Source organism: Mytilus edulis, chromosome 11 (assembly GCF_963676685.1).
Source record: "Mytilus edulis chromosome 11, xbMytEdul2.2, whole genome shotgun sequence".
NCBI lineage: Eukaryota > Metazoa > Mollusca > Bivalvia > Mytilida > Mytilidae > Mytilus > Mytilus edulis.
Genome location: NC_092354.1, coordinates 16,691,815 through 16,706,489, shown reverse-complemented (window position 1 = coordinate 16,706,489; position 14,675 = coordinate 16,691,815). Strand labels below are relative to the sequence as shown.

Below are 14,675 nucleotides of genomic sequence, written 5' to 3'. Positions count from 1 at the left end.
GTGTGTCTGTCCTTTGTTTTCTGTGTAGTGTCCAGTATACAGATGTTTGTGTGTCTGTCTTTTGTTTTCTGTGTAGTGTCCAGTATACAGATGTTTGTGTGTCTGTCTTTTGTTTTCTGTGTAGTGTCCAGTATACAGATGTTTGTGTGTCTGTCCTTTGTTTTCTGTGTAGTGTCCAGTATACAGATGTTTGTGTCTGTCTTTTGTTTTCTGTGTAGTGTCCTGTATACAGATGTTTGTGTCTGTCCTTTGTTTTCTGTGTAGTGTCCAGTATACAGATGTTTGTGTTTCTGTGTAATGTCCAGTATACAGATGTTTGTGTCTGTCTTTTGTTTTCTGTGTAGTGTCCAGTATACAGATGTTTGTGTCTGTCCTTTGTTTTCTGTGTAGTGTCCAGTATACAGATGTTTGTGTTTCTGTGTAGTGTCCAGTATACAGATGTTTGTGTTTCTGTGTAGTGTCCAGTATACAGATGTTTGTGTGTCTGTCCTTTGTTTTCTGTGTAGTGTCCAGTATACAGATGTTTGTGTGTCTGTCCTTTGTTTTCTGTGTAGTGTCCAGTATACAGATGTTTGTGTGTCTGTCCTTTGTTTTCTGTGTAGTGTCCAGTATACAGATGTTTGTGTGTCTGTCCTTTGTTTTCTGTATAGTGTCCAGTATACAGATGTTTGTGTGTCTGTCTTTTGTTTTCTGTGTAGTGTCCAGTATACAGATGTTTGTGTGTCTGTCCTTTGTTTTCTGTGTAGTGTCCAGTATACAGATGTTTGTGTCTGTCTTTTGTTTTCTGTGTAGTGTCCAGTATACAGATGTTTGTGTTTCTGTGTAGTGTCCAGTATACAGATGTTTGTGTGTCTGTCCTTTGTTTTCTGTGTAGTGTCCAGTATACGGATGTTTGTGTGTCTGTCCTGTTTTCTGTGTAGTGTCCAGAATACAGATGTTTGTGTTTCTGTCCTTTGTTTTCCGTGTAGTGTCCAGTATACAGATGTTTGTGTGTCTGTCCTTTGTTTTCTGTGTAGTGTCCAGTATACAGATGTTTGTGTGTCTGTCCTTTGTTTTCTGTGTAGTGTCCAGTATACAGATGTTTGTGTTTCTGTTTTGTAAACAGTTGTTTGTGTTTTATAAGAGTTTCTTTTAGCCATAGTATTTGCAGCATTTCTTCATTTTTTTATTTTTTGCTTTTCCCTTCAGTTTCTTTTCTCTTTTTATAATTCAATGGAGTGAATTTCATGGTATTATGTTTTGCAGATAAAGGCAACACTACGTTACAGAAAGAGTGCACACATACTCTCATCACAGAGAAACTCATGCATAATATAATAGTCAACACAACATGCAAACTCCAGAACAACGGACATATTCCTTAAAAGACAAACACTAAAGAATATAATAAATTGCTTCGCTGAGCGCAGATGGATACAGCTGCAGATGTCCAACCCTGAAAAATTGGTGCCAAAATGGACAGAATATTCAAGCTTGATACAGGTCTGAATTTTGATTGTAACTTAATTTTTGACACATAATAGGTTTGTGACACAGAATAACTGTAGTCAAGAACTTCAAATTGGTTTAACTATTTGAAATTACACTCATATTTTTGCTTTTGTGCAATTCACTGTGCAGTTGCGAATTGTAGAATGATACAGTCATGGCTAAAATTAATATTTATTTTATAGTAACTGCTAAAAATGAATTGACAGCTAATCACTTCAAGGCAATCATCATTTCTTAATACATAATTTACAAGCCGCGTAAGGAAAGTAAGTAAACACTGTTCTTGAAATTGATTTTGATTACCCTTGTTTCTCCCCTTTTTTGGCCCCTAATTACTAAATAGTTTAAGCCATACCCCCCACCCCAAAAGTCAATCCTAACCATCCCTTTGTAGTATGGAAACTTGTGGTATGGGCCCCTTTTTTGGCCCCCAAATCCTAAACAATTGGGACCACAACCCCCAAAATCAATCCAAACCTTCCTCTAGTGGTTAACCTTGTGTTAAAATTTTATTGAAATCTATTTACTTATACTAAAGTTATTGTGTGGAAACCATCTGTCTACAGACAATGATGACAAAGACAACGACAATGTGATACCAATGTACGCCCAAATTTTTTTTAATTTTAAAAAACAGTGACACGCTTACGTAACTAAAATGCAATCTGGAACTTTATACAAATATTTTATAAATAAATTTGTCTACACTGCCAAATGCTAAGTCAGCCTAAAATCATCAGCCACTGTTTTATGCTTCTCTTATCTAATGAAGAATCTGGCAAAAAATGATTAAACATGATCTTTTTTTTCAACTTTTTATAGTTTCACATCAAATACATAAAATTTCATTAACAATTCATTAAAAATATAAATACTTGGAATCCAATCTACAAATCTGCATGATTATAATATAATAACACTACCAGGACTGACTAAAGTAGTCAATTATTCCTCACTCAAAATAGAAAAGCATTTAAGGGGGTAGACCTTTGTTCAGGGAATTTAACTCTTTAAATCAGTTATGCGTTTGTAAAAGTCAAGTTTCGTCAATGAATTTTAAGCATTTACCTGAAACAGATTGGAAATAATCTATGTATCCAAGAAGCTTAGAAAATATTTATGAAAATGGCTGGTTATTTCCCTTAACCTAGGTCTGCCTATAGTTAATAGACACTAGTTAATAGGAAAATAGACACACGAAAGAGAAACTACTTAATTTGTGTGGTCTTTCATGAATCCAACAAGCATGTCTGTGCTTTTTTAAAACCTCATAGAGAATATCTGAATAACACCAGTTAGAAATCTTTTTTTATATTAGACGCGTAGGAGAAGTCATTTTGAGATTTTTTATAACAGAAAGTAAAAACGCCTCATGCACAACACAATTATAAACAAATAAACATGTGACAATTCTTTTTCTATTGATATCAAAAGAATAACCGGAATTGATTCAACAATATCGTTTTAAAAAGCTGTAGTTTTGAACGAAAACACTGGTGCAACAAGTCGGAAGAACAAATACGGAAAACAAACAAATAAAAAACAGATTAGGCCCACAAAAATTACTCAGAAACTAAAAAGAGATCACTCTAACATTTATCTTAGAATAAGTAAATACTATGTCATTCAAATCCCATTTTCAACTTTTTCTACATGGGCAGAAAATAAACAGGTGTCTTCTATTCCGTCAGCAATGTTTATGGGAAAACTAAATCTAAATTTAGAACCAAATTGAAATTGAAAGTACACATGTAAGATAAAAATATAACATGTCGTTTCTTCTTTATCAATTTCCAATTTTGAAGGGATAGTGATTTTTCTTTTTCTTTTTTGTGCTTATGTGCATCATTCAAAATTAAAGAAGGTAATTTTGAAGTAGATCTAACATTTTTATTCTCAAGTCTCAATATTCAAGATTATGAATGAATAAAAATTAAAATATAACTAGTATTAGGATAAAAGAAAAGAGGTCAGGAAAGGAATAAGAAATCAACTGTTCAAGTAATTTCTTAAAAATGCACATGATTCTTTAGTTTTATCTTAAAATCACTTTTAAATTCTACCAACAAAAAGTTTTGGATAGTTACAGTTCAAAGTAAAATCTAAAATCATAAAAGAACAAAATGTAAACAGTAGTAAATAAACCAAAAATCTCTTCAAGTTAAAAATATGACAAAATATAATAACACTCAATTTAATCCAGGGTTCTCACTAAGGCGAGTCCATGAGTCCTGGACTCATCAAAGTCTGTCTGGACACCATTTTCAAAACTGTCGAGTCCACAGATGCATTAACATTAAAATATTTTGTATGGGTAAACACAAATATCATCATTTTATAGCAAAAGTTTAAAAGTTATCTGAATTTAATGTCATTTCATTGCTCTGCTAGGAAATGGAAATTTAAACTTTACATTATATTGCAATAAAATATTTTCTTCTTGCTGTTGGACTCATCATGGCTAAAAATGATGAGTCCTTGGACTCGCTTTCAAAAATCCTTAGCGAGAACCCTGTTATCATAACAATTATATCTGCTTTATCTATTAACACTCAAGACCAAATCTGAAGCTTTTCTCTAAACAGAGGTAATAATATATTTCAATATCATCTCTTCATTTAACTAAAACCAATAAAAGCAGACCTGGGGTAAACTAGTTTTTTTTTATGAAACTACATTCATTTAGTTTAGAAATACAATTAACTTACCATTTCCTAACTTATATATAACAAGAATGTGTCCATAGTACACGGATGCCCCATTCCCACTATCATTTTACATGTTCACTGGACCGTGAAATTGGGGTCAATTCTTTAATTTGGCATTAAAATTAGAAAGATCATATCAAAGTTAACAAGTGTAATAAGTTTCAAGTTGATTGGACTTCAACTTCATCAAAAACTACCTTGACCAAAAACTTTAACCTGAGCTTCAAAATATCTTCTTCTTTGTTCAGTCGACCATGAAATTGGGGTCAATACTTTAATTTGACATTAAAATTAGAAAGATCATATCATAGGGAACATGTGTACTAAGTTTCAAATTGATTGGACTTCAACTTCATCAAAAACTACCTTGAACAAAAACTTTAACCTGAAGCGGGACTAACGAACGGACGAATGGTGGCACAGACCAGAAAACATAATGCCCCTCTACTATCCTAGGTGGGGCATAATTAAAAGACAGGAAAATCCAGATAAATAATTGAGATGTTATTAAATAAAGATTGACAAAACTTGATTGCATAAATAGTTGGATAAAACAATATGAACTAAAGTGCTATTTTTATACCATTGATTCTTTTTTAGGGTATAATTTTTTTGTGGATTGAAATAAAATTTAGTTTTCATTGATACTTGATAATGTGGTTGAGTCTAAGCCTCCATACATATGTCTACAAAATCTTTGAATACTAATGAATCCATAGTTCATATAAATCAAAACATTACTTGACATATATCAGTTTACTTCCCAAATAAGTTCACTGTATTATCAAAATACATTTAAAGTAAATTTAGAAATATTTGCAATGTTTTTATTTTAAGTAAAATTAGAAAAAAATGTAGTTTTGCATATATTATTTAAAAAAAAATTCCCATGTAGCATTTTTGACATGCAGCTTTTCTTGGAATCATATGATTAATCCCATTTGTATTAACAATTGCTATTTCAAATGCACTTAAAAATTTATGATCTACAATATATATTATTTTCAATATTAAACCAATCTAAGCACTTTGAACAATTCTAACAATGAAAACTGATTTATAAATAGAACATATTCCCCCAGTTCATAACTGGTTTTGATTTGACCTCAATCTAAAGTTATACAGCAGGTTCCTTTGAGGATAGTCTGTCACTGTTTCACAATTGGTTACAATTCTCTGTTTCTTTGGTTGTATCACATGATCACTCAGTGATAAGTTTCTTTGTCTGAAAAAGAAAAAAATTCCATTACATTGAGATTGTAATTCTTAATTTATATCTGAAAATAGAATTCTTAATATGAAGAGGTGGGAAGGATAAGGTGCCATCCAGAATTGATTAAAAAAGGATGTGTCCATAGTACTTTGATACCCCACTCGCACTATCATTTTATATGTTTAAAGGAATGTGAAATTAGGGTCAAAACACTAATTTCGCATTAAAATTAGAAAGATCATATCATAATGAATATGTTCACTAAGTTTCAAGTTGATTGGACATTAACTTCATCAAAAACTACCTTGACCAAAAACTTCAGACAGATGAACAAACAAACGAATGAATGAACAGATGAAGAGACCAGAAAGCATAATGCCCATAAATGGGGCATAGAAATTGGGCATTATAAATGAGGCATAAAAATTTAACATTCTTCCCGTTGAACATCACCTTTTATAAAATCCAGTTACTTCCCTTTCTTCATGGAAACCAGTAAATAACACTTACATAAAAGTGCCTTACTTCAGCAGGGTTTACGGTACTATTTCATTTTCCCAGCATTAGGTTGACCTTTTGTGTACCCAAGACAGGTGAAGGAAGTCAATTTAGGAGGGCTGTGATCGGATGTAAGGGTACTGTACAATATATTTTTTTATTTATCTATGAATAACTGCAGTGTGTAAATTTACAATATAAATTTAAAAACCTATTGAAATATTTTCTAGAGAATTATTCGAAGAGGCTTCCAAAATTTCATAAATTTGGTGTAAAATGACGGTGGGCATGCATAACATAAACAAGCTCTGTTGGAAATTGGTCATGATACTATTTGGCTCCAATTTTTAAAATAGAGCAATAAAGTACTAACACCACACATAACTGTTTTATCCAGGTTTTTATTATAAAAACTGGTAAATTTAGAAAATGTTAGTATTGTCGCCTATGGCAGAATAAATAGTACCGCTTTCCCTGCAGGGTTTACATAACATTAATACAAAATATCAAGTGTTATACATGAATTAAGATTTTTTTTAATATGGTGATATTTACATTGGATTTTAAGATTATAAAAAGATACAGTATATGAATAGAGATGGGCAAAATACAAAACAAATATAAAATAAAAATTGTAAAAAAAATAAAATAGAAAACAACATATTTTTTAATGATGCAAATCTAAACTTAGATTTTAAGAAAAAGTTTATGTGCATGTAGTATATCTTTGATGTAGTTTAATGCAGTTTATATTTGATCTAGGTTAACCAGATGTAAAAATTAATTGTCGATTTTAGTAACGATTCTATTCCTCGTTATACCTAGTTTTACATAAAATCAGAAACAATTACTGATGAAGCTGCTATTTTTTGTTCAGTTTAATGATGTTTACTATCATTAGTCATATCCTAATATAAGTAATAACATTTGTTAATGATGCAGTTCCCCAGGTTAGGCCGAGAAAAAAAATCTCAGAGTTTCCGATAACCCGACCGACCCTAATTTTTTTTTATAGGATCTTCAAAAAAAAAAAAAAAAATGGTATCAACCGACCCTGACCCGACTTCCGGTATTTGAAACTAATTACGGACTTGGACTTGGGAAAACCATGATAATTTTTTGGATTTCGTTTACAATGTCAAAAAAAAAAAAAAAAAAAGAATTCCGACCTATTTTTCAAAATGATGTTACTGGAAACACAGATTTTTTTTTAGGCCTTAGTTTGATTTGACAAGCCAGTCCAAAGATTATACTTTAAATGGAAATTCAAACAAAAACTGCATTAGCTTTAAACATAAAGTAAACTCCTTGAACTTTGAACAGAAGTCAATGGCAAAAATACCGTTCCCTACCACAAATATGTTTGGAAAAAGGCCTTTTAAGGTATTGTAGGATAAATCTATGCATCAAGCAATATGGAGAATTGCAGTAACATTGAATTTACACCCACATCCTCTTTTTCATATTAGTTTTCTTACAATTCTCTGAAAGCTCGCCTAGGTTCATCTTCTTGTATACAGGAATATGGTGATGAAAATGGTATACAATTCTCTTCTGAGGACTTTCTACAAAAACTCTGAAATTGAAAAAGGAAATGAACTAAAGACTGATTCAAGAGCATATGAATGCATTGCAATTTTATTAAAATAAAGATTTTCTTGTCCATCCTTCTGTCAAAATCTTTACACTTTGCCACAGGTCTAGGCTAAGGTAACCTCCAGTCATTCCCAAGGTCAGTCAGACATGTGGCAATGTACGCACATGACCAGTAATCAATGTTTTGGTCCAATAAAAGTTCCTCAATTACTGGACCAAATGACCAGTGTAGATGTAGGATTTTTTTTAAAGTCATAAGGTAAAAGACTGTTTAAATACTGACTGGTCAGTGGACCAGTAATGCTTGAACATATACTGGACCAAAAGACCACTGAGGTCCAAAAAAACTCTAGTTGTTTCATTTGGTCTATGTTGGCAAGTTGTCTCATTCAATGGCAATAATATATACCACATCTTATTATATTTAAAGAATAAATTTAACTTACTCTCAGTCTTGTTCTTCTGTAATTGTTATCATTTTGTTGATTGTTTCCATGGTTACCATTTTCTGAGAAAAAAAAATGACAAAAATATGAATGTGGGAGTATTGTTTCTAATTAAGGGAAAAAGAAGATGAAACAATGTCCAATTATAAAAGCTATCATTTGATATCTTAATTAACGTTCAGCAATCAATAAGCCATTTCTTGCAAATTACAAGGTATGTCAAAGTTAGAAGCAAATCATTAACGTACAAAAAGCAAATTGAGTTTTCAAATGTTAAGGTTAAAGCATTCCAAATGAAGGTAACCAAGAAAATATACTTGGATGCACATACATATTCAGTTTGATTCTAATTTCATATTTGTAAGTATCTTTTTTATTTTATTTGTAACTTTCAGCAGGTTGCGTTCAAAATTCGGTACTACATGCTCATGTGCTCTTTAATTATGAAAATGTCTGTGGACTCACTGAATTTTCTGGCAAGATTAAATCAAATGTTTAAATTTATAAAAAGTCATTTTGGTATACATGGTATATGAGCATATATATAAACTTATTAATTATCCTAGAATATTTGTTAACATGGAAATGATTTCATATATGATTTTTAACCAAGCACATTTTGTATATTTGCTATATTAAACTTGTTAAGGACAGCTACCCAGAGAATTGAATTACACAAAATTAAAATAAATGTATACCGCTTATTTTCCTTACCTAATTCCCTAATACATTGATGATACTCGTCTTCAGCTATTTTGACCTTTAACTTGACCCACTTTGCTTGACACGATTTGAGCAAACTTTTAGTAACAAGTCCCTGCTGAAATTTATTTAACAAATGTCCATGGGAATATTTTTCCCATAAGTCTTTGGCACCATCTACGGAATTACAAAGTAAAGAAAATCTAATACTTCCGTTTGATATATCATGCATTGAACGGCCATGTTCACACAACATTTTAAGAGTATTCATAACTTCCATAGATTCCCTTAAAATTTCGTTAGTTTGTGACAATTCTTTTTTAAATTGTTCAAAAGCAGCTGGAGTTGTGTCCCTTCTTCTGATGGCCAGGTATGCTGTCTTTGACATGATTAGGATCTGTTCCTCCACTTCCTGACATGAGCAGAGAGGTTTTTTCTTGTTGGGGAGTGGTGCCATGTCTTCACAGTCTACATTAATACTTAATTCTCCTGTTCAAAGAAAAAATTAATCCATATTTTATAAATAACAGCTTTTTTGAAAATTGTAATTTTGCATTTTGAATTTACAGTATTACTTTATCATTTTCATACAATGTAGCATTTGTTGATATTCTTCCTTGATTTCACTGGGCTCACACAACTTTAGAACCAAAGGCCTAGGAGAAATGTGTAGACCTACAAATGTATCATTTGTTGTATTACGAAGATATTCAATGTACAAAAAAAAGCATCTTGCTATTTAGTATTTGTAGTCTATGTTTTTAATTCTTTTTTGTTCATTGATTCCTATAGTCTAAAATGTTGTTTGTATGTTTTTTTCTGCTTGTCCTATAATCCGACCATAGAATTGGAAATAAAGCTTTTATGAGAATGAAGTAGTCATTTTCGAACAGTTCAGCATGTTCAGTGTACACTTGAATCATACGTTATGTGCAAATGATGTACAAATTTATGTAAAATCAAACCTCTTACATGTTTTAAATCATTAAAAAATATTATTTTGATTTTAATTATAAGTACTTCTATTACAAATGTACCTGGAACTCTTTTCCGCTTTTGTCTTTTTTTGGACGGAGGTTTTGGAATGTCTTCTAACAGGTCAGCTAAATAGCCTTGTAAAGTTTTATGTAAAGATCTCACAAATTCATAAAACGCTCTGTCAGACCTTCGAACCAAATTGTTTAATAATTCCTCATTCATGGCTTCTCTAGTATTTTTCTCCTTTATACGACTGACATCTGCAGTGGTCAAGACTTTGTTTGCTATGAGGTCATTAAATATGTCATCAGGAATCATGTTCTCGACTAGCGTGTCTCTATTTGATTGCAACTTTGACTTGTGTTCCTTACTCATCACTTTGTCTACTGGAAAACATAATGGTAAATTGTTGTATATATTGAAACAGTGATAAAAAGTCTTTATAGCTGATGTATGGTATAATTGGTTTTACACATTGATAAAGCCTGCAGGTGGCTTATAATTGCTTACTTGCAATTCATTTAGTTGTGTCATTGGCATTCATACCACATTTCCTCATTTTTAAATCAACACTAAAGAACATTTGCATATTGGCTCTGTATGCATAATATTATGAATGCCAAATATTTGACATTTTTTCATTTAAATACAATGCTTGTCTAAAGCAATTATGACAAATCTGTAAATTATAGTCTTCGTGCTAAATCACAAGCCCACAAACCAAGGCATGTTAAATTGCTTTTGAGTCTTTAAAAATTATTAACCCTTAGGCCAATTAAAATTAATTGATAGATTTTCATCCCCGCCCGCCCCAATTTTTTTTATTTAAAAAAATTTACGATTTCCGGATTTTGTTCCGGTAACCATTTGTAATTTCTTTTCATTCAAACTTCCTGTTTCAAATTTTGGTTTTGTATTTCTGAACAAGTTATTTCTCAAATGATTAAGCCGGCATATAATCTGCTGCTCTATGATGACATCATCATCTACCGAGAATAGAGATTGATTACGAGAAAGGCATGAAATATTCGGGTTACGAGTAAAACGCTATGTCCAAGAACGCAAATCGCGGTGTGTCACAAATGAGTAGAAAACCGTTTTTTTTTATTTATACAATTACTTTGTGTCAGGAAATTGGACTGTGAATGATATCATCAAAGAGCAAGAGTCGTGGAACAAATTGGTACAAAAACATGACTGGATTAAAGAAATTGACATAAGCATGAACTTGTTAGATTTATGACCGTATATAATTGAGCTAAAAAGAAAGTCTACAAACATACGCATGTTATTATAATTTATAGCAAGCCCTTACATTTACCTTAGATGGCCGCTGTCGTTTTTTTGTTGACAAACAGCAAACACCCTCTGTCCCAATACCCTCAATATATTCATTAAACAACTGTACAACTTCTTTTGATTAAGTTCATGTTTTATATCATCTTGCTTTAGCACCAAACCTATTACTTTCAACACTGTTTGAGTTTTCATTTTATTCTGTACTCATAATACATGATACATGTGTTGCATACATTCGTACCAATACATTTTGGTTAATTTTATGGTGACTACACACCATCGCTTAGAAAGCAAAATGAATTTGGTGTAGGTATAGTCCAACTGAAGAGAGGATTTTTGTCGAGCCTTCTACTTTAGTCGAAAAAGCGAGACTAAGCGATCCTACATTCCGTCGTCGTCGGCGTCCACAAATATTCACTCTGTGGTTAAAGTTTTTGAAATTTTAATGACTTTCTTAAACTATACTGGATTTCTACCCAACATGGACAGAAGCTTGTTTATGATCATAAGATAGTATCCAGAAGTAAATTTTGTAAAAATAAAATTCCATTTTTTCCGTATTTTACTTTTAAATGGACTTAGTTTTTCTGCGGGGAAACATTTCTTCACTCTGTGGTTAAAGTTTTTGAAATTTTAATAACTTTCTTAAACTATACTGGATTTCTACCAAACTTGGACAGAAGCTTGTTTATGATCATAAGATAGTATCCAGAAGTAAATTTTGTAAAAATAAAATTCCATTTTTTCCGTATTTTACTTATAAATGGACTTAGTTTTTTCTGCGGGGAAACATTACATTCACTCTGTGGTTAAAGTTTTTAGAATTTTAATAACTTTCTTAAACTATCCTGGGTTTGTACCAAACTTGGACAGAAGCTTGTTTATGATCATAAGACAGTATCCAGAAGTAAATTTTGTAAAAAGATAAATCGATTTTCCCCCCGTATTTTACTTTTAAATGGACTTATTTTTTCTGCTGGGAAACATTACATTCACTCTGTGGTTAAAGTTTTTAGAATTTTAATAACTTTCTTAAACTATCCTGGGTTTGTACCAAACTTGGACAGAAGCTTGTTTATGATCATAAGACAGTATCCAGAAGTAAATTTTGTAAAAAGATAAATCGATTTTTTTTCCCGTATTTTACTTTTAAATGGACTTAGATTTTCTTCCAGTTAACATTACATACAGTCTGCAGTTAAAGTTTTTAAAACATTTTTTAGATTCATAAACTATCCTGGATTTTTAACAAACTTTAATAGACAAAAGCTTCTTTATACAATCAAAAGATAGTATCAAAAGGAATATTTTTATTGATTTTTTTCCTCATTTTTGTTGAGCCTGTGTTTTACAGCAAAAGTAGGCGAGACACTGGGTTCCGCGGAACCCTTACAAATTTTTCATGTTTCTCTACGTTTTTGATGTTTATATATAGGCCAGTTTCTATAGCTGTTATTACATGTATAACAGTGGTTGCCAATCAGAGATATTTATTCAAGAGTTTGAAAAAAATATGTACATGATATAAGCTTATTTTACACTTGCCTATACGCCATGCGGTATGAAGAACTGGACACAAGAGGGTTTCGTATGAAATAAAATTTTTAAAATAAAATCCTCCCACCCGTCCCAGTTTTTTCAAAAATCTGGATGAAAATCTACTAATTGATTTTAGTTGGCCTTATTAGCCAATATAATCTAACATAATTTTTTGGTATTATATAAATAAAGCCTTGAAGTTGTGGATATGAAAGTTTATCTTGCGACTGTGAATCATGTAGATTTGTATCTTTTGTCCTATATTAGTACTTACATGTATCATGTTTATACAAAATCAAAATGTAATATCTTTTTGTAATAAGGCCAAAAAAAAAAATATGTCTGTTTACGGTTACCTGACAGACCCTATTTTGAGCGCCGACCCTAAGCCATTTTATTTCTGTCGTAAAGTGAAAAATAAACTGAACTCGTGTTAAAAGTGAAGATAGTGTTGCCTGATACATCCCAATGTTCAAAATCATGAATATGATAGCTGTTTTAAGGAAATTCGCGACTCGTGTGATGAAATAAACATTTGGCTGCCTTTTTTTCCCCAATCAATAACAAAGGGAAATAATCCAATCATGGCGCAAAAAATAAAATGGAAATACCGACCTATTTATTTTGATGTTGTAACCTTAAACAGACAACTATTTTTTTTGGGCCTAAAAATGATAAAATTTATCCATTGATTGTACATGCATACATGGACAACCATGAACATAGCTTACAATTTTTCGAATCTTTGTCTTCATCTGATTCTGAATCTTCACACCCACTTTCATCTCGTCTTGAAGATGAAGTTTCAGCAGAACGTCGACTTGACAAATTTTTCAATCTTTCTCTTTGTTCGTTCAACATGGATGACAACCCACTAGATTCTGCAAGTCTATTTTTATCTAACGATCCTGGACTTGGACTGCTTGACATGTATCCAGAACTAAGACTAGTTGTTGATGAACCTTTTAACGATTTGACAGATTTACTCAACTCCTTGTACTGCTTTTCAAGACGAAATCTTTCAGCATTTTTTTTCGCAAGCTTTTCCTTTTCTTTTTCCAATTGTCTTATTTTTTCAATTAAATGACTATCATCTTGAGCTTCTTCACAGTTATCCGAGTCGGCATCAGAATTATCAGCCATTTTGTACATTAAATAATTCAATACACTTTGTCTAGTTATCCATTTCTCTTCTGGGCTCTGACTTGCGTCAGATTCCCCACTGCTGTCTAATTTAACAGGAGTGCAATGTGGATTGAACATTAATAAAGATATGTACAACTTGGTAAAAATCAGGTTCAAATTGCAATAAATTTCTTCTTTGTTTTAGTTTGAAATGCTCATCAATTCATTAAATTGAAACTGATAGCAGTACAAAGAATTAATCAAAAATCAGGAACCAATCACAATAAATTGCTTCTTTGTGTAAGTTTGATATGTCCATGAATCCAATAGGTCAAAAGTACAAAGAATAATTGTTATTCAAACAATGCAAACTGATTAATTTTCATCCAAAGCTTAAAGTTCACTTTTATCCATACATTTGTGTACATGTGTCCTTTGGAACTTGTTTTGTGTATTCAGTTATACCTATGTAAACACATTCTAGGATTATAAACTTGTCCTAACATGTTGAAATCAATGGCCGTGATAAGATATCTACCTACAACTATTTACACAATAGGTATTTAGTACCTAGGTAACGTAAATTAGCCCTGCCCACCTTTGTTCATGCTCCATCACGGACACATTTTGTTTATCTTTTTTACACCATTTCTGGTCATCGCATCGCATTTACGATATGAAATTCAATTGCATTTTCGAATATAAAGGGTTATGACCTTGATAGCATGTTGGTTTTGTGTAATATATTGTGTTTTTTGTACATTTACAGCCATAAATAAGTTCAGATTTTGATTTGGCCGCCCAAACAATGTTGGCGGAAGTGAGCCTCTATTTGATGTTAAATGTACTTTTTTATCTTCTAAATAGAAGAGCTCATAGATACAGAATTTGCCACGCCCACTTATTCATTTAAAAAAATTTAAATATGACACATTTGATTTGATTACCGTGGTATTTAAATAGACTAAATTCAATAATTATAAAGAAAATATGTGAATGATTTTATTACAAAAACATCTCTCCCAATAAAAAAAAATTCGTTCATTGAAAATCTGTTGCCTTCACATGACATATATGGGC

At 31.6% G+C, this 14,675-nt stretch overlaps 1 protein-coding gene across 1 annotated transcript; it reads right to left on the bottom strand.

Moving 5' to 3' along the window:
- Nucleotides 1-3,371: 3,371 nt before the first annotated feature.
- On the bottom strand, nt 3,372-14,435 carry LOC139495240 (transcriptional regulator ATRX homolog). Its single transcript, XM_071283489.1, has 6 exons — nt 13,202-14,435; nt 9,692-10,018; nt 8,667-9,143; nt 7,953-8,014; nt 7,389-7,486; nt 3,372-5,424 (listed from the first exon to the last, which is right to left on the bottom strand). Exons 1-6 carry the CDS (start codon nt 13,731-13,733, stop codon nt 5,283-5,285), a joined length of 1,638 nt encoding a protein of 545 aa, XP_071139590.1. The 5' UTR covers nt 13,734-14,435; the 3' UTR covers nt 3,372-5,282.
- Nucleotides 14,436-14,675: the final 240 nt, after the last annotated feature.